Consider the following 20374-nt stretch of genomic DNA (forward strand, 5'->3'; position numbering starts at 1 on the left):
TTGGACCAAGACGTTGCTCTGCCATGTGGTAGCTGGTGTGCAACAGCCACCGGCTGTTAAAAGAAATCACGCACAGGCATCTTCCATACTTTAAAATAAAGTTCGGAACCTGGAATATCAGGATCCTCATGGACAATTCCAACAGCGACAGACCGGAATGCCATACTACTATCGTTGCCCGGGAACTCAGATGATTCGACATAGACATCGCTGCCCTAAGCAAGACTCGGCGGGCGGGGAAGGCCAGCTCAAGGAATAAAGTGGTGGTTACACCTTCATCTGGAAAGGTAAACCAGAAGAAGAACATCGACTCCATGGGGTAGGCTTCGCCATAAAAAATGAACTCTTTGGGCGACTCAGATCCTTGCGGGATGAACGAATGCCTCATGACCCTTCAGCTCACCCTAGCCCGGAACCAGTGTGCTACTGTCATCAGTGCATATGCCCCAACACTGGAGATGGGCCTTTGGTGACTAAGGCATTTCCACTGAATGAGCACATTCATAAATTTAGTCCTCTACAAGGCATGGTTCAGTACTGAGGGTAACATGCATTTACAGAATATCAAATGTTAAAGTATCGGCCCAGATTTTGCTGCAGTAGGGCACCTCATGGCATACCCTGTTAGTTATGCTTAGGGTTTAAACATTTTTGCCCACAACGTTGCTGGAAGTGTGAGCTGATTTCCTAAATTACAACAGTGACTACACTCCAGAAGTACTTCATTGACTGTAAATCACTTTGAGACATCCGGTAGTCATGAAAGGCGCTATATAAATCCAAGTCTTTCTTTCTTTTCTTTCTGATAACGGTGCAGCGAGGGCAACAGGATATCTGGAGCCTTGGCGATCAATGGAACCAACTGTGTATCTCCTTAACCAATGAGTTTTAAGCATTGAGAAACAAACGGAGAAAGGACTGAGAAAGAGGATGAATTAGAGTGGGTTAATTCAATGTCAAATCAGGCATATAAAGAGAGGGAAAGAAATATTGGATTAAGAGAGAGAAAAAAATACAGAAAGGAAAAGTAAGAAAAAAAAATTACATTAAAAAATTGACATTTATAAGAACATAAGAAATAGGAGCAGGATTAGGCCATTTGGCCCCTTGAGCCTGCTCTGCCATTCAATAAGATCATGGCTGATCTGATCATGGACTCAGCTCCACTTCCCTGCCCGCTCCCCATGAGCCTTTACTCCTTTATCGCTCAAAAATCTGTCTATCTTCATCTTAAATATATTCAATGACCTAGCCTCCACAGCTCTCTGGGGCAGAGAATTCCACAGATTTACAACCCTCTGAGAGAAGAAATTCCTCCTTATCTCAGTTTTAAATGGGCAGCCCCTTATTCTGAGACCATGCCCCCTAGTTTTAGTTTCCCCTATAAGTGGAAATATCCTCTCTGCATCCACCTTGTCGAGCCCCCTCATTATCTTATACGTTTCAATAAGATAAAATTCCTAAAATAATACACAACCTGAAGGAATGAGACACCATACCTGTAATTGTTCACTTTCTGGGCAAGAGAGGTTGATAGTTATTAACAAGTATCACGTCATTAAAATTGTACTACGCTATTGAGTACAAGACAACTTTTGTGGTGAGTTTAATGGACAATCAGGGGGGAATTTTAACTCCCAAAAATGGGTGTATTTGGGTCGGGAGTGGGCAACCAAACTGCTCCCAGGAGGTGTGTCACCCATTTAAATACTATAATGACATTGCTGTGCCTCATGGTGATCCAACATTCACTGTGGGCGGGCGGGTTTCCCTGACCTTGGGGAACCCGCCAGCTAAAGAGAGGGGAGGTCTGCTGGATCCAGGAGGTAAGTGCCTTTCCACTTACCTCCTGGATCCAGCATCCCTACCTCACCAGCTCCCCACAATCAGACATCCCCTGATCCTTCCTAACTCCCACCCCCTCCCCGCCCCGACCTCGCCCACTGAGGCCTCTGACTGCCCTCTGCGAGGCCTCCTATCTCCCCTCCAGACCCCTACCAGGTAGAAACACTATCCTACAGCTAGTGAGTTATTGAGAAAATAACAAGTGCTGAGAGAATTATGGACTTGTGGCCAAATCTTAGTTTGAAGCAGAAAAAGCATTCTTTAAAGACCACTTTTCTAAGCATTTTTGTTATTCCCCTCCCCCAAAGAGAACACTTCCTGTACTCTCACATAACCAGTCACATCCCTGCCTTCCACATTAGTTTAATAGATGTGCTGGCAATGTACTGAGATAGTTTAATTCACTGCAATACATGATTCAAAACCCAACTGGGAACTGCTCAGTTCATTATGCTTTTGGCTGTAGAACTTGCCTGTAGAATAGCACTGGCTCTGAAGAATCATCATAGGCTTGAAATTTAATGTTGGCAGTAATAGTGCATACAGCTGCATATGAAATTGCTCTGTCCACTATTTTAATGGAAGCATTAATCCATTTAAAATGAATGACTTAGCCATTAACAGGTCATACAAATGTATTAAATGTTCTCCAATGATATTGTCAACAGTAATTTCTTGCCTCATAAGAGATGTCCTCCTCCTGACATGGCTTTTAATTGTAAGCTTGTGATTCTTTTACAGTTGGTGATCCATTTGAAGGTTCAACAGTAAAGGACTATGTGGCGAGTGCATAGCACTGGGATTAGTCTTAGATTGCTCTAGTAAAGACCAATGCAAACAAAATGGGCCAAATGGCCACCTTCGGTGCTGTACCTCCTTGGTTCTAAAGTACTAGATCATTTTTATAGGTGTTTTTAGATTTTGCTTGCGCCTGGCTTTGTTGTGGTCCCAAATAGCTGATTTCCAAAGTTATTTGTTATCCTTGTGGTAGTCAATACTCCTAAAGATATCCCCGAGGGCCGTTTGCAAGTTTGAGTTTATTTTGAATGTATAAAATTGCTCACACTACTTTAACCATCTGTGTGAAAACAGTGGCTATAATAGCCGATGAACAATTAACACATTTGTATGGTATTCCTCTGTCTGCTATTTTAACAAAGCTATTAATCTGTTTATTTGTTAAAATAGTGAATGGAGAAACAGCTGCTGCACATATTGAACCTTGTCTGCTATAATTACTGACAGAAATCTCTGATCTCTATTAATGTTCTATTAAATCTGAGTTCCAAGGAATTCCCTGTGATGCTTACAGATCATTATTCGGAGTTGGCAGTGGCGTGCCAATTAACATACTATTTGGGATGAGCAATCTAGGCTCGACTCGGTAGTTAAATTCATTTGGAATCAAAGGGCCCAAGTTTCCACATGATTCGCGCCTGATTTTTAGGAGCAACTGGTGGAGAACGGACTATTTTAGAAATCGCAATTCTCCACATTTTTTTTTCTGCAGTTCTAGTCAGGTAGAACAGTTCTAGCTCAGAACAGAATTTTTTCTTCAAAAGGGGGTGTGTCCGGCCACTGACGCCTGATTTGAAAGTTTCCACAGTGAAAACGTACTCCAAACTAAAGTAGAATGGAGCAAGTGAAGATTTTTGTAGAACTGAAAAAACCTGTTCTACACAGTAAAAAATCAGGCGCAGGTTACAAATTAGGCGTCCAGAACGAGGTGGGGGGGAGGGGGGGGGGGAGGGAACTCATTAAATTCGACAATAAATCCTTATTTATACTTCTACAAATATTATACAAATAAATCCAACCTGAATAAACATTTATAAGCCAAGAAAAGATTAAATAAACCATCTTCCTACCTGTGTGAAAGTGCTTCAGCCAGGGAGAATTCTGCAGCCGTTCGTGCCGCTGAGCGGGAGGGGGAGAGAGAGAGAGAGAGAGAGAGAGAGGGGGAGGGAGGGAGAGGGGAGGGGAGGGAGATAGAGAGGGAGGGAGGGAGAGAGAGAGAGAGAGAGAGGGAGGGAGAGAGAGAGAGAGAGAGAGAGGGGGAGGGAGGGAGAGAGAGAGGGGAGGGGGAGAGAGAGGGGGGAGGGGGGAGAGAGGGGGAGAGGGAGGGAGAGGGGGGGAGGGAGAGGGAGGGGGAGAGGGAGGGGGAGAGGGAGGGAGAGTGAGAGGGAGGGGGAGGGGAGGAGAGGGAGGGAGGGGAGGAGGGGGGAGGGGAGAGGGAGGGAAGAGGGGGAGGGAAGAGGGAGAGGGAGAGGGGGGGAGAGGGAGGGAGGGGGAGGGAGAGAGGGGAGAGAGGGGGAGGGGGCGTCGGGTCGGGGAACAGTCGGGTCAGTCGGGGGTGGGGGGAGCGGGTCTCGGGTCGGGGCGGGGGGGGGGAGCAGAGGTCGGGTCTCGGGTCGGGGGGGGAGCGGGGGTCGGGTCTCGGGTCGGGGGGGGGCGGGGGTCGGGTCTTGGGTCGGGGGGGGGAGCGGGGGTCGGGTCTCGGGTCGGGGCGGTGGGGGAGCGGGTGTCGGGTTGGAGCGGGGAGGGGAGCGGGTCTCGGGTCGGGGTGCGGGGGGGGGGGAGCGGGTGTCGGGTCGGGGCGGGGGGGAGCAGGTCTCGGGTCTCGGGTCCGGTGGGGGGGGGGGGGAGCGGGTGTCAGGTCGGGGCAGGGGGGAGCGGGTGTCGGCTCGTGGGTCGGGGGGAGCGGGTGTCTGGTCGGGGGGGGGGGGAGCGGATGTCGGGTCTCGGGGCAGGGGGGAGCGGGTGTCGGGTCGAGTCTGGTCGGCAGGGGGTGGGTGGGGGAGCCAATGTCGGGTCTGGTTGGGCGGGGAGCAGGAGCTGGCCGTGGGAGGAGCCTCATTCACGCAGCCCCAGTGAGGCCATTGGGCCAGGGCTAGGGGCTGCGTGCTCCGGGCCCCTCCCACACAGTTCGGCGCCTGGAGCTACTGCACTTGCGTGCCGACTGTAGCGCGCATGTGCAAAGGTCCCAGCACTGTTTTCAGCGCCGGGACCTGGCTCCGCCCCCCCCACAGCTCGTGCTGACTGCGCCGAGGGCCAGAGGACCTGTAAGTCGGTGCAGAATACCGAGGATTTTTTTAGGCGCCGTTTTAGGCGCGAAAAACGGGCGCCCAGCTCGGAGGGGCGCCCGTTTTTTTTCTTGTGGAAACTTGGGCCCAAAATAACCAAACAATTGAATTTGTGGCGAGAATATTTTAGTTTAAGTCCATTCTCCTCAACTGCTAAAAGAATCTAAGTACCTTGAAAAACAGGAAAACTACATGCCAATAATAACAGACTAAACCTCCCCATATGCATATTATAGTGATTCCTGATTATACCTTTTCTAATTGGGGTTACATGTGCTTCACCCCATCGTTTCGCTAACTGATTCCAGAATGCAATATCTCAATAATTAGATCATTAATGCTTCATGAAATATTTCTCTAAAGTTTCTTCCAAACCATCTATTTCTTTCCCCTCTTCATCCTCCAAATCATCGCCTGCCTTTATAATCTAAAACTAACGTTGGCATATTCAAATTACTACTAAGCAGATAACCATTTGCCCTTCACGCATGTACATAACATAAACTAGGCCTCTGGAACCCTGAGTTTTGTCACACATTATTTCACTGAGAACATGCCAACACAAATTTGCTTAAAGTGCTTAGTGCTCATTGGTTAAATTGACAAGGCCCAATCAAGAGTCACTTTGAGTGATTTAAGCAGATTAATGTTCATTTTAAATTGTAACTATAATTGTATTTAGTTTGTGAAATGTCATTTCATTCTGTTCCAGTTGTCTTTTTTGACTGATTTTTGATTTTTTATGAAATTTCAAGGACTCTCATTTTATACAAGAGTTCTAGAAAACTGTGAAGATGAGGCACAATTTGATGAGGTAAGAATATTTTATCTGTCTTGTCAATTTTTCATTATTCAAACTGCATTGAAGTTAGAAAAAATGTGTGTTCTGGCTGACACCAGATTCATATGCACTCACTGGTTCAATTCTTCAAACTGTATGCACATGAGTTTAAATAATTTTAATCATAGATCATCTGTATTTACTGTATTTTTTATTAGAATAAATGATATTACTGTCGTAACTTAAGTGATCCTGGAGTATTTCTTCATTATACAAAACTTGTTAAAGTGTTTCTGTGTAATTTTATTGTTGAGTAGAACTGAGGTACCCTCTGGAGCTATTGTTCAATTAGACTCGGAAAGGTTTCACAGTAGTGGCTGTTAATAATTATACATATGAGAGGCTTTGCTGAGTTTTGTTATGTATTGCGTGATGATAATGGAGATTAAACAATCACTGAATACATAAAAAGACCATATTTAAATCTGGAGGAAGAGCTTGTTTGAGCACAATGTTTTTTGTATTCTGGCAGCTATCAAACAGATATATATATATATATAAAATATCTAAATTCGTTATCTAATTATAATTATATAGTAAAGTTTGATTTTTTGAAAAGGTTAACCATTCATAGATACCTTACTTCCCCAGCGTGCAGATAAATGTGGTGGTAGTGGTATACATATATTTGATTGTGTAGAGAAAACAAATTCTGATGCCTTAGCTTTGCTAGCTTATGCCATTTCATGTAACGGAATGAAGCTTGGTGTGGGATGAATAACAAGGGGATCCAGAAAATTGTACCTGCTTTGCATAAAAGTAAGGAGATTTGAAATGATTTATTTTGATCAACATCCTTCTGCAACTGGCATAAGAAGAGGTGTTTGCTTCACAATTCAGAATCAGAGAATAACTTCTCATCTGGAAACAGAGACGAGCAAGTTTAAGAAGATTTCAGTTCAGCTCTTTGGTGAATGTCCTCACAACAAAAATAACAGAACTTATGTAGCCCGATCTATGTTGCTGCAAGTGCACTTCCTGCTAACAGTTTAGAGTGGCATTGCTGACAGACTCTTAACGCCTGCATCCTCAAGTGCCCTATTCTCTCACACTTATATAGTAGGTGAGCAGCCATTCTGAACAAAGGAGGAAGTAACTGATGTTAAGTCTGCTCAACGGTAATGCAGAACCAAAGATTAAACCTATTATAATATTGGTAGGAACATGCAAACCAGCTGCAAGCTTCAGGCCCAATCCCACAGAGTTAATCCACAAATGAGACACAATAAAATATCAAATGAAAGCAGCATTGTAACCTTATTATTTGAACTGATTTTCAAAGATATTCTATTCGTTGCATTAGATATTTGTCTACGAATTTCTACGAATTTCTAAGAACTGTCCATTGCTAATACACACATAATGGAAAATAATTGCAACAGTTTTCATATTTTTATACTAACCTGACATTTAGAATGTTTGGTCTCAGAATTCCAGTTTCCATTATGCTTGGGACTAAAGGGCACACTTTGTACATCTTTAGTAATATTTTAGTTACATTTAACTGAAGCCATTTGTCTCTTCTGATAGTGCCAAGAAACTGAGCTTAAGGTAAACTCAGCTGATTATGAGATTTTTATTTGTGGTTCTTTTTGGCAGTGAAGAAACTTACTTGAATCTATATACACTGGCTGTTTGACAATATTGCAGTCCAATAAACAACAACTTCATGAGTACAAAAATTCACCAAAAATAGAAAGTTGAACAGTTTATGCAGTCATCAATCAGTACGGTCCCAGTACCCTCACTCTCCCTGCACCCTCACTCTCCCTGCACCCTCACTCTCCCTACACCCTCACTTTCCCTGCACCCTCACTCTCCCAGTACCCTCACTCTCCCAGTACCCTCACTCTTCCGGTACTGTCACTCTCCCAGTACCCTCACTCTCCCAGTACCCTCACTCTCCCGGTACTGTCACTCTCCCGGTACAGTCATGCTCAACATTTAAAATAACTAAAAAACAAATCTCTGGTTAGTAGGAACATCAGTGCTAAGCAGCTGTGCAATCCCTGATTCAGCTCATTTTGAACATTCTTTAGTCTCAATAAAATAAGCATCTTTTAATTTAAAACATGTTTTCTCATTCCAGATACTGAATGTACTGAAATTCACATGTTGATCAGCGCTATAGTTCAGGCTGGGTACTTTTTATACTGTGGCTTCTCACACATGGATTTCAATGCCCACAGGGTTCGATTAAAGATATATAAGCTCCAGTGATCTTCAGTATGAAGTGCCACACAAGCTTCCACTATCTTTGCTGATGGTAGAACATGTGCAACTATAGGCTGTTAAGTGGAATATGTCAATATCTGAAGAACCTGCAATATGCTGCATTGCTGCACAAATTTTCCTGCAGAACTAATATTTGAAAAATCCTAACTTCTGAGAGTCTGAAATTGTCTCAGAGCAAATCTTAATACAGAGCAGCTTATTAGTAGATTGTAAGATTTCTGTTCTGTCTTGTGGAAACTAATAAGATCAGATCAGCTTCTAAGCTCTTTGGGGGATAGAATTTGTAATTTAAATACACATTTTCTATGGGAATGTCTTTATTTCTGTTTGGGGAAGAAGTGCCAGTGACTCTTGTATTGTGATTGTAATGATATCACTTGCAATTGATATGATGCTAATGTGGTTTGTCTTGATTTTCCTCATTGTGTTTGTTTATGAACATGTGAATGAAATGCTTGCCAATCACATTTTCATGAAGACACTGCATTCCTTCGAAAAAACAAAATGGCTGTTTCTTAAACTTTCAAAAGAGAATTGGATATATACTTGAAAAGGAAAAAAAAATCAAGGCTATGGGGAATGAACAAGGAAGTGGGACTTCCTAGATATCACTTTTGAAGAGCCGATACAGGTATGATGGGACGAATGGCCTCCTTCTGTGCTGTATAATTCTTTGATTCTGTGATTTGTAGAATTGCATTCAATGGTTGAATAGCGCTTACCTTCAAAATAAGATCTGCTTTATCTCAATCCTCTCCAGGAAAGCAGTTTTAAAGATAATAGACGGAAACTTCAAATTATCTTTTTTACAATTCAAGTGCAATCCAGTATATAAATCAACTTCTTAAAAAACAACGTTGGGGGGTGGGGGGTGTCTTGTGACCTTCTCCTGTGAAGGAAACTGAACAATACCGGAGTTAAAATCAAGAAGGGAAACTTACCGCCCTCTTCCTGCTCCCCCATCATTTTTACTGGGGCCTTTCACCAGGTGGCCGGAGTACCCACCTGAATCAAGCTAAAGTCTCACTAATCTATGCAAATTGCAGTCCTATAAAAAAGAAAAGAAAAACTTGCCTTAATATAGGACCTTTCATGACCACCGGACGTCACAAAGCGCTGTATAGCCAATGAAGTACTTTTGGAGTGTAGTCACTGTTGTAATGTGGGAAATGCAGCACAGCAAGCTCCCACAAACAGCAATGTGATAATGACCAGATAATCTGTTTTTGTTATGTTGATTGAGGGATAGATATTGGCTTGGACACTGGGGCTAACTCCCCTGCTCTTCTTCGAAATAATGCAATGGGGTCTTTTCATCATCATCATCATAGGCAGTCCCTCGAAATCGAAGATGACTTGCTTCCACTCTAAAAGTGAGTTCTCAGGTGACTGAACAGTCCAATACGGGAATTACAGTCTCTAGAAACATAGAAACATGGATACATAGAAAATAGGTGCAGGAGTAGGCCATTCGGCTCTTCGAGCCTGCACTGCCATTCAATGAGTTCATGGCTGAACATGCAACTTCAGTACCTCATTCCTGCTTTCTCGCCATACCCCTTGATTCCCCTGGTAGTAAGGACTACATCTAACTCCTTTTTGAATATATTTAGTGAATTGGCCTCAACAACTTTCTGTGGTAGAGAATTCCACAGGTTCACCACTCTCTGGGTGAAGAAGTTTCTCCTCATCGCAGTCCTAAATGGCTTACCCCTTATCCTTAGACTGTGACCCCTGGTTCTGGACTTCCCCAACATTGGGAACATTCTTCCTGCATCTAACCTGTCTAAACCCATCAGAATTTTAAACATTTCTGTCAGATCCCCTCTCATTCTTCTGAACTCCAGTGAATACAAGCCCAGTTGATCCAGTCTTTCTTGATATGTCAGTCCCGCCATCCCAGGAATCAGTCTGGTGAACCTTCGCTGCATTCCCTCAATAGCAAGAATGTCCTTCCTCAAGTTAGGAGACCAAAACTGTACAAAATACTCCAGGTGTGGCCTCACCAAGGCCCTGTACAACTGTAGCAACACCTCCCTACCCCTGTACTCAAATCCCCTCGCTATGAAGGCCAACATGCCATTTCCTTTCTTAACCGCCTGCTGTACCTGCATGCCAACCTTCAATGACTGATGTACCATGACACCCAGGTCTTGTTGCACCTCCCCTTTTCCTAATCTGTCACCATTCAGATAATAGTCTGCCTCTCTGTTTTTACCACCAAAGTGGATAACCTCACATTTATCCACATTATACTTCATCTGCCATGCATTTGCCCACTCATCTAACCTATCCAAGTCACTCTGCAGCCTCATAGCATCCACCTCGCAGCTCACACTGCCACCCAACTTAGTGTCATCTGCAAATTTGGAGATACTACATTTAATCCCCTCGTCTAAATCATTAATGTACAATGTAAACAGCTGGGGCCCCAGCACAGAACCTTGCGGTACCCCACTAGTCACTGCCTGTCATTCTGAAAAGTACCCATTTACTCCTACTCTTTGCTTCCTGTCTGACAACCAGTTCTCAATCCATGTCAGCACACTACACCCAATCCCATGTGCTTTAACTTTGCACATTAATCTCTTGTGTGGGACCTTGTCGAAAGCCTTCTGAAAGTCCAAATATACCACATCAACTGGTTCTCCCTTGTCCACTCTACTGGAAACATCCTCAAAAAATTCCAGAAGATTTGTCAAGCATGATTTCCCTTTCACAAATCCATGCTGACTTGGACCTATCATGTCACCTTTTTCCAAATGCGCTGCTATGACATCCTTAATAATTGATTCCATCATTTTACCTATTACTGATGTCAGGCTGACCGGTCTATAATTCCCTGTTTTCTCTCTCCCTCCTTTTTTAAAAATTGGGGTTACATTGGCTACCCTCCACTCGATAGGAACTGATCCAGAGTCAATGGAATGTTGGAAAATGACTGTCAACGCATCCGCTATTTCCAAGGCCACCTCCTTAAGTACTCTGGGATGCAGTCCATCAGGCCTTGGGGATTTATCGGCTTTCAATCCCATCAATTTCCCCAACACAATTTCCCGACTAATAAGGATTTCCCTCAGTTTCTCCTTCTTATGAGGCCCTCTGACCCCTTTTATATCCGGAAGGTTGTTTGTGTCCTCCTTAGTGAATACCGAACCACAGTACTTGTTCAATTGGTCTGCCATTTCTTTGTTCCCCATTATGACTTCCCCTGATTCTGACTGCAGGGGACCTACGTTTGTCTTTACTAACCTTTTTCTCTTTACATATCTATCGAAACTTTTGCAGTCCGTCTTAATGTTCCCTGCAAGCTTCCTCTCGTACTCTATTTTCCCTGCTCTAATCAAACCCTTTGTCCTCCTCTGCTAAGTTCTAAATTTCTCCCAGTCCCCAGGTTCACTGCTATTTCTGGCCAATTTGTATGCCATTTCCTTGGCTTTAATACTATCACTGATTTCCCTCGATAGCCACGGTTGAGCCACCTTCCCTTTTTTATTTTTACGTCAGACAGGGATGTACAAATGTTGTAGTTCATCCATGCGGTCTCTAAATGTCTGCCATTGCCCATCCACAGTCAACCCGTTATGTATCATTCGCCAATCTATCCTAGCCAATTCACGCCTCATACCTTCAAAGTCACCCTTCTTTAAGTTCTGGATCATGGTCTCTGAATTAACTGTTTCATTCTCCATCCTAATGTAGAATTCCACCATATTATGGTCACTCTTCCCCAAGAGGCCTCGCACAATGAGATTGCTAATTAATCCTCTCTCATTACACAACACCCAGTCTAAGATAGCCTCCCCGCTAGTTGGTTCCTTGACATATTGGTCTAGAAAACCATCCATTATGCACTCCAGGAAATCCTCCTCCATCGTATTGCTTCCAGTTTGGTTAGCCCAATCTATATGCATATTAAAGTCACCCATGATAACTGCTGCATCTTTATTGCATGCACCCCTAATTTCCTGTTTGATGCCCTCCCCAACATCACTACTACTGTTTGGAGGTCTGTACACAACTCCCACTAACGTTTTTTGCCCTTTGGTGTTCTGCAGCTCTATCCATATAGATTCCACATCATCCAAGCTAATGTCATAGAAACATAGAAACATAGAAAATAGGTGCAGGAGTAGGCCATTCGGCCCTTCTAGCCTGCACCGCCATTCAATGAGTTCATGGCTGAACATTCAACTTCAGTACCCCATTCCTGCTTTCTCGCCATACCCCTTGATCCTTCCTAACTATTGCATTAATCTCCTCTTTAACCAGCAATGCTACCCCACCTCCTTTTCCTTTTATTCTATCCTTCCTGAATGTTGAATACTCATGGATGTTGAGTTCCCAGCCCTGATCATCCTGGAGCCACGTCTCTGTAATCTCAATCACATCATATCCGTTGACCTCTATTTGCACAGTTACTTCATCCACCTTATTACGGATACTCCTTGCATTAAGACACAAAGCCTTCAGGCTTGTTTTTTTAACACCCTTTGTCCTTTTAGAATTATGATGCAGTGTGGCCCTTTTTGTTTCTTGCCTTTGTTTACTCGGCCTTCCACTATTGCTTTTTACCTTTCTACCATCTGTTTCTGACTCCATATTACTTCGCCCCATCTTGCTGCATAGGTTCCCTTCCCCATCCTCTGTCACAGGTGGGACAGACAGTCATTGAAGGAAAGGGTGCGTGATGAGTCTGGTTTGCCGCACGCTCCTTCCGCTGCCTGCGCTTGTTTTCTTCATGCTCTCTGTTATGTATTTAACCCTTTGTAACCTGCATGACACCTGACCACCAGAGGGCCCACCTTTTGGAGTCTCAAGCTATCCCAGCATCCCTTGGGTGCACAGTATATAAGCAGGCCACCCACGAGGTACCTGCACTCTGGAATCTTATTAAAGGAGCTAAGGTCACACTTGCTCATTGTACACAGTACTCAGTTTCACCCTTTATTATGAGTGTATCAATTGGCGACGAGGTAACGAACAACTGCGTGAAAATGCAAAGAATAGTCGGCATCCTGGAGAAGTTCTCAGAAGCGGACGATTGGGAGGCCTTCATGGAAAGACTCGACCAATACTTCGTGGCCAACGATCTGGAAGGGGATGAGAACGCTACCAAATGAAGGGCGATCCTCCTAACTGTCTGTGGGGCAACAAGATATGGCCTCATGAAGAACCTCCTGGCCCCAGCAAAACGAACAGAGAAATCCTATGAAGAATTGTGTATGCTGGTCCGGGAGCACCTAAATCCTAAGGAAAGCGCTTTGATGGCAAGATATCGGTTCTACACGTGTCAACGATTGGAGGGCCAGGAAGTGGCGAGTTATGTCGCCGAACTAAGGCGCCTCGCAGGATATTGTGAGTTTGAGGGATTCCTAGAACAAATGCTCAGAGACTTTTTTCTACTGGGCATTGGCCATGAGAAAATCCTTTGCAAACTGTTGACTGTAGAAACTCTGAATCTAAGTAAAGCCATAACGATAGCCCAGGCATTTAGGTCCACCAGCGACAACACCAAGCAGATTTTGCAGAATAAAGAAGTTTCAGTCAGTACTGTGCATAAAGTAACGTCGGTCTCGAGCAGAAATGTACATGGCAGAATGTACACGCCGGCTGCTGCTGCCCGACCTCAGATAACCCAGAGACCATCATCAATCGTTAATGCGAGGCAGTTAACACCTTGTTGGCGCTGCGAAGGCCCCATCAATGCCACTTTAAGCACTATGCGTGCAGTGGTTGCCGAACAATGGAACACCTCCAATGAATGTACAGGCATGTTGCAAACCCTGCAAACCCTGCAAACCACCACATTGTAGAGGAAGATCAATCTCCAGTGGATCAGGCTGAATTGGAGACAAGTACTGAGGAGGCAGAAGTGTACGGGGTACATACGTTCACTACGAAATGTCCACCAATAATGTTGAAAGTTGAACTGAATGGTATTCCAGTATCTATGGAGCTGGACACCGGGGCAAGTCAGTCCATAATGAGTAAAAAGGCCTTCGATAGGCTGTGAGGCAAAAAGTCACACAGGCCCAAGCTTAGCCCCATTCACACCAAACTAAGGACTTACACCAAGGAACTAATCCCTGTAATTGGCAGTGCAGAAGTCAAAGTCTCCTATGACTGAGCAGTACACGAATTCCCGCTGTGGATTATACCAGGGGATGGCCCCACGTTTTTTGGCAGAAGCTGGCTGGGAAAAATCCGCTGGAACTGGGACGACATCCGAGCGCTTTCGTCCGTCGACAACGCCTCATGTACCCAAGTTCTGAGCAAGTTCCCATCGTTGTTCGAGCCAGGCATCAAAAGCTTCTCGGGGGCGAAAGTGCAGATCCATTTGGTTCCCGGTACGCACCCATCCACCACAAGGCTCGGGCGGTACCGTACATGATCGTGAAAAAGTGGAAATTGAGTTGGACAGGCTGCAGTGAGAAGACATCATCGCACCAGTGGAATTCAATGACTGGGCCAGTCCGATTGTCCCAGTACTTAAGGAGGACGGCACCGTTAGAATTTGTGGGGACTATAAAGTAACGATAAACCGATTTTCGCGACAGGACCAGTACCCACTACCCATTTGCGACCTTGGCTGGAGGGAAGATGGACCTGACCTCGGCCTACATGATGCAGGAGCTGGAGGAGCCTTTGAAAGGCCTCACCTGCATCAACATGCATAAAGGTCTGTTTATCTACAACCGGTGCCCGTTCGGGATTCGGTCGGCCGCGGCGATCTTCCAGTGGAACATGGAGAGCCTGCAAAAGTCGGTTCCTTGTACAGTGGTCTTCCAGGACAACATATTGGTCGGGATACCATGGAGCACTTGAAGAATCTGGAGGAGGTTGGATCACATGGTGCTCAGGTTGAAATGCTCGAAGTGTGTTTTCCTGACACAGGATGTCGAGTCCTTGGGAAGGAGAATCACAGCAGACAGCATCAGACCCACCGACGCCAAGGCGGAGGCCATCAAGAACGTACCGCGATCACAGAATGTGACGGAGCTGCGGTCGTTCCTGGGATTCTTTAACTATTTCGGTAATTAAGCACCCTGCTAGAACCCCTACATGCGCTACTGCACAAGGGAGATGACTGGATATGGCGGAATTCACAAGAGGCTTCCTTTAAGAAAGCCAGAAATCTGTTGTGTTCTAACAAACTGCTTGTCTTGTATAACTCTTATAGACGATTAGTGCTAGCTTGCGTTGCGTCGTCATATGGGGTCGGGTGTGTGTTATAACAGGCTAATGAATCGGGGATTTTGCAACCGGTCGCTTATGCGTCCAGGCGTTTGTCCAAGGCCAAAAGGACCTACAGCATGGTTGAAAAAGAGGCTCTGGCGTGCATTTATGGGGTCATTATTTGGCCTCAAGTTTGAGCTTGAAACTGACCACAAGCCGCTCATATCGCTGTTCCCTGAGAGCAAAGGGATTAATACCAATGTCTCTGCCCGCATCCAAAGGTGGGCGCTCACGCTATCGGCATACAACTATGTAATCCGCCACAGACCGGGCACAAAGAACTGCGCAGATGCTCTCAGTCCGCTGTCATTGCCCACCACCGGGGTGGAAATGGCACAGCCAGCGCACTTGCTCATGGTCATTGAGGCATTCGAGAATGAGAAGTCCCCCGTTACGGCCCACCAGATCAGGACCTGGACCAGCCAGGATTCTTTACTGTCCTTGGTAAAAAACTGTGTCCTCCATGGGAGCTGGTCCGCTGTCCCAGCGGAGATGCAGAAGGCGATTAAGCCGTTCCACAGACGCAAAGATGAGTTGTCCCTGCAGGCGGACTGTCTGTTGTGGGGCAATGATGTGGTCTTACCCAAGAAAGGCAGAGACATATTCATATGTGAACTGCACGGCACCCACCCAGGCATCGTAATGATGAAAGCCATAGCCAAATACCGTGTGTGGTGGCCGGGAATCGATTCAGATTTAAAGTCATGCGTGCGCCAGTGCAACACTTGCTCTCAGCTGAGCAATGCACCCAGAGAGGCAGTGCTAAGTTTGTGGTCGTGGCCCTCCAAACCGTCGAGGATCCATGTAGACTATGCGGGCCCATTTCTAGGCAAAATGTTTTTGGTTGTCGTGGATGCTTACTCAAAATGGATTGAATGTGCTATAATGTCTGTAAGCACGTCCACGGCACCATTGAAAGCCTACGAGCCATGTTTGCCACGCACGGCTTGCCTGATATCCTAGTCAGCGACAAAGGGCTGTGCTTCACCAGTGCTTAATTCAAGGAATTCATGACCCGCAACGGGATCAAACACGTCACAACTGCCTTGTTCAAGTCCGCATCCAACGGCCAGGTAGAACGGGCAGTTCAGACCATCGAGCGAAGCTTGCAACGTATGTCAGAAGGCTTCCTGCAGATCCGGTTGTCCCGAGTGCTGCTCAGCTACCGCACCAGACCCCACTCACTCACCGTGGGTTCCCCCAGCTGAGCTGCTCATGAAAAGGGCGCTTAAAACAAGGCTCTCTCTTGTCCACCCTGATCTCCTCCACGATCACGTGGAGGGCAAGCGCCATCAATAAAGCATGTACCATTACCGCACAAATTTGTCACGCGATATTGAGATCAATGATCCTGTGTTTGTGCTCAATTACGGACATGGTCCCAAATGGCTCGCTGGCACGGTCACAGCCAAAGAGGGGAGTAGGGTGTTTCAGGTCAAATTGGCCAATGGACTAACGTGCAGAAAACATTTGGACCAAATCAAATTGCGCTTCAACAACTACGAGCAACCCGATGAAGACACCACCAACTTTGACCCTCCAACACACACACAAGTGGCAACTGACATCATGGTTGACCACGAAACCAAACTCATCATCCCCAGCAGCCCGGCAAGGCCAGCTGCCCAACAGACTAGTGAAGAACTGACCAACCCACCCACACCCGCATTTGTACCGAGACGATGGACAAGGAAGCGAAAAGCCCCAGATCATCTCACCTTGTAAATAAGTGTACTGTTGACTTCACGGGGGAGTGATGTTATGTATTTAACCCCTTGTAACTTGCATTACACCTGACCACCAGAGGGCACACCTGTTGGAGTCCCAAGGGATCCCAGCATCCCTTGGGTGCACAGTATATAAGCAGGCCACCCACGAGGTACCTGCACTCTGGAATCTTATTAAAGGAGCTAAGGTCACACTTGCTCATTGTACACAGTACTCAGTTTCATCTTTTATATTGAGTGTATCACTCTCGACGACGAGACTCAAGGTGCTCCTTCCGAATGGTCTTCCTCCACCTAGGGCGGTCTTTGGCCAGGAACTCCCAGGTTACGTCTACCTGAGAGAGCAGACAGGACCTCGGTTTAACATCTCACCTGAAATACAGCATCTGGGACAGTGCAGCACTCCTTCAGTACTGCACTAGAGTGTCAGCCTAGATTTATGTACTGAAGTCCCTATGACAGACATAGGACCCTGATACAATTGTAATGGCCTTCTGGGCAGAGTCTGCACCATGGATGCTCTGCTCAGTAAAATCTGGTTGTTAAGAGGAAGAAGCCCCAAAAAGGTAAGTCTAAATGTATTTTTATGGGAGGAGCATAGGAAGAGCAGAGTGCTTCTCCAGTCTCCATAAGAATGACTTGGACAGCCACCCTGTCTTCCCCCTCCATGATCGCTCCCTCCTAGGGACTGACATTCCTGTCGGCCAGGTCAGTTTCTGTGCCGTCCAACTATTTACAACAATCTATATAAGCGACTTGGAAGAAGGGACTGAGCGTAACGTAGCCAAGTTTGCGGATGATACAAAGATGGGAGGAAATGCAATGTGTGAGGAGGACACAAAAAATCTGCAAAGGACATAGACAGGCTAAGTAAGTGGGCAAATATTTGGCAGAAGCAGTATAATGTTATAAAGTGTGAGGTCATGCACTTTGGCAGAAAAAAAATCAAAGAGCAAGTTATTATTTAAATGAATAAAGATTGCAAAGTGTCACAGTACAGCGGGACCTGGGGGTACTTGTGCATGAAACACAAAAGGATGGTATGCAGGTACAGCAAGTGATCGGGAAGGCCAATGGAATCTTGGCCTTTATTGCAAAGGGGATGGAGTATAAAAGCAGGGAAGTCTTGTAACAGTTATACAGGGTATTGGTGAGGCCACACCTGGAATACTGCGTGCAGCTTTGGTTTCCATATTTACAAAAGGATATACTTGCTTTGGAGGCAGTTCAGAGAAGGTTCATGAGGTTGATTCCGGAGATGAGGGGGTCGACTTATGAGGAAAGGTTGAGTAGGTTGGACCCTCTACTCATTGGAATTCAGAAGAATGAGAGGTGATCTTATTAAAACGTATAAGATTATGAGGGGGCTTGACAAGGTGGATGCAGAGAGGATGTTTCCAGTGATGGGGGAGACTAGAATTAGAGGGCATGATCATTGAATAATGAGCTACTCATTTAAAACTGAAATGAGGAGAAATTTCTTCTCTGAGGATTGTAAATCTGTGGAATTCACTGCCTCAGAGAGCTGTGGAAGCTGGGATATTGAAAAAAATTTAAGACAGAAATAGACAGATTCTCAAACGATAAGGGGATAAGGGGTTATGGGGAACGGGCAGGGAAGTGGAGCTGAGTCCATGATCAGATCAGCCATGATCTTATTGAATGGCGGAGCAGGCTTGAGGGGCCGTATGGCCTACTCCTGTTCCTATTTCTTATGTTCTTATGTTCTTATATTGGACCGGTTCAATGTCGGCGACTTGCAGCGGGATGCCCGTTCAGGGCATGCAGTTCACCAGTGACATTTTAATGGAGGCCAGGCCCCTGACATGGACTGGGCCTCCAGGCTGAAAGAACCGTTGACCAACCCAATTTGCTCTGCCAGCCAGTTGCCTGATAGCTAAAAGCTGCCCTCTCCCGTTTCCTTTATACAGTCTTAAAGAATCAGGAATAGTGTAAAAATGCTAATACTTTACAGAGTGAAATGTGATTTACTGCTACAGGTAAAGTTCACTCTAACTGTTGCCCAGATAATGACCCCAACAAGTGCAATATAATTTTTTTTAAATTAGCTCTATGAAATGATCACAGAGCACATTTATCCGCTGACGATTTTAGTCACTTGTAAAAGCTGGAGAAAAAAATGCTGAGTATAGCAGCTTATGGTTAGGGGCACATGAGTCATGTACAATAATACCAGAGGGCTAATGTTTTCAGAATTAATCTTAAAGAAACAACATAGAAACATAGAAGCATAGAAATTTACAGCGCAGAAGGAGGCCATTTCGGCCCATCGTGTCCATACCAGCCGACATAGAGCCGCACGGCCCTTGGTCAGCAGCCCTAAAGGTTACATATAAACCTATGAACAATGACGAAAAGGCAAAGAGCACCCAGCCTTACCAATCCACATCACACAACTGCAACTGAAAGGGAAATCATGCTTGACAAATCTTCTGGAATTTTTTGAGGATGTAACTAGTAGAGTGGACAAGGGAGAACCAGGTGGACGAATTAATTGCGCAGACAACAATTAACGGATATGATGTAATTGGCATCACGGAGACATGGCTCCAGGGTGACCAAGGCTGGGAACTCAACATCCAAGGGTATTCAGCATTTAGGAAGGATAGACAGAAAGGAAAAGGAGGCGGGGTGGTGTTGCTGGTTAAAGAGGAAATTAATGCAATACTAAGGAGGGACATTAGCCTGGATGATGGGGAATCGGTATGTGTGGAGCTGCAGAATTCCAAAGGGCAGAAAACACTAGTGGGAGTTGTGTACAGACCACCAAACAGTAGTAATGAGGTTGGGGACAGCATCAAACAAGAAATAAGGGATGTGTGCAGTAAAAGGTACAGCAGTTATCATTGGCGAATTTAATCTACATATTCATTGGGCTAACCAAAATGGTCGCAATGCGGTGGAGGAGGATTTCCTAGGGTGTATTAGGGATGGTTTTCTAGACCAATATGTCGAGGAACCAACGAGAGAGCTGGCCATCATAGACTGGGTGATGTGTAATGAGAAGGGACTAATTAGCAATCTTGTTGTGCGAGGCCCCTTGGGGAAGAGTGACCACAATATGGTAGAATTCTTTATTAAGATGGAGAGTGACACAGTTAATTCGGAAACTAGGGTGCTGAACTTAAGGAAAGGTAACTTTGACAGTATGAGGCGTCAATTGGCTAGAATAGACTGGCAAAGGATACTTAAAGGGTTGACGGTGGATAAGCAATGGCAAACATTTAAAGATCACATGGATGAACTTCAGCAATTATACATCCCTGTCTGGAGTAAAAATAAAATGGGGAAAGTGGCTCAACCATGGCTAACAAGGGAAATTAAGGATAGTGTTAAAGCCAAGGAAGAGGCATATAAATTAGCTAGAAAAAGCAACAAACCTG

General features: G+C 45.3%; 1 protein-coding gene across 5 annotated transcripts in view; it reads left to right on the forward strand.

Annotated features, from left to right (window-relative positions):
• otofa (otoferlin a) overlaps positions 1-20374 on the forward strand; it is a 655153-nt gene that overhangs the window by 35443 nt on the left and 599336 nt on the right. For all 5 annotated transcript variants that reach the window (XM_070884403.1, XM_070884404.1, XM_070884402.1 and 2 more), the window contains exon 2: positions 5684-5742. In XM_070884403.1, the coding sequence (XP_070740504.1) occupies positions 5684-5742 (59 nt within the window). The remainder of the gene's footprint in view (positions 1-5683; positions 5743-20374) is intronic.

This window comes from Pristiophorus japonicus, chromosome 7 (assembly GCF_044704955.1).
Source record: "Pristiophorus japonicus isolate sPriJap1 chromosome 7, sPriJap1.hap1, whole genome shotgun sequence".
Classification (NCBI taxonomy): Eukaryota; Metazoa; Chordata; class Chondrichthyes; family Pristiophoridae; genus Pristiophorus; species Pristiophorus japonicus.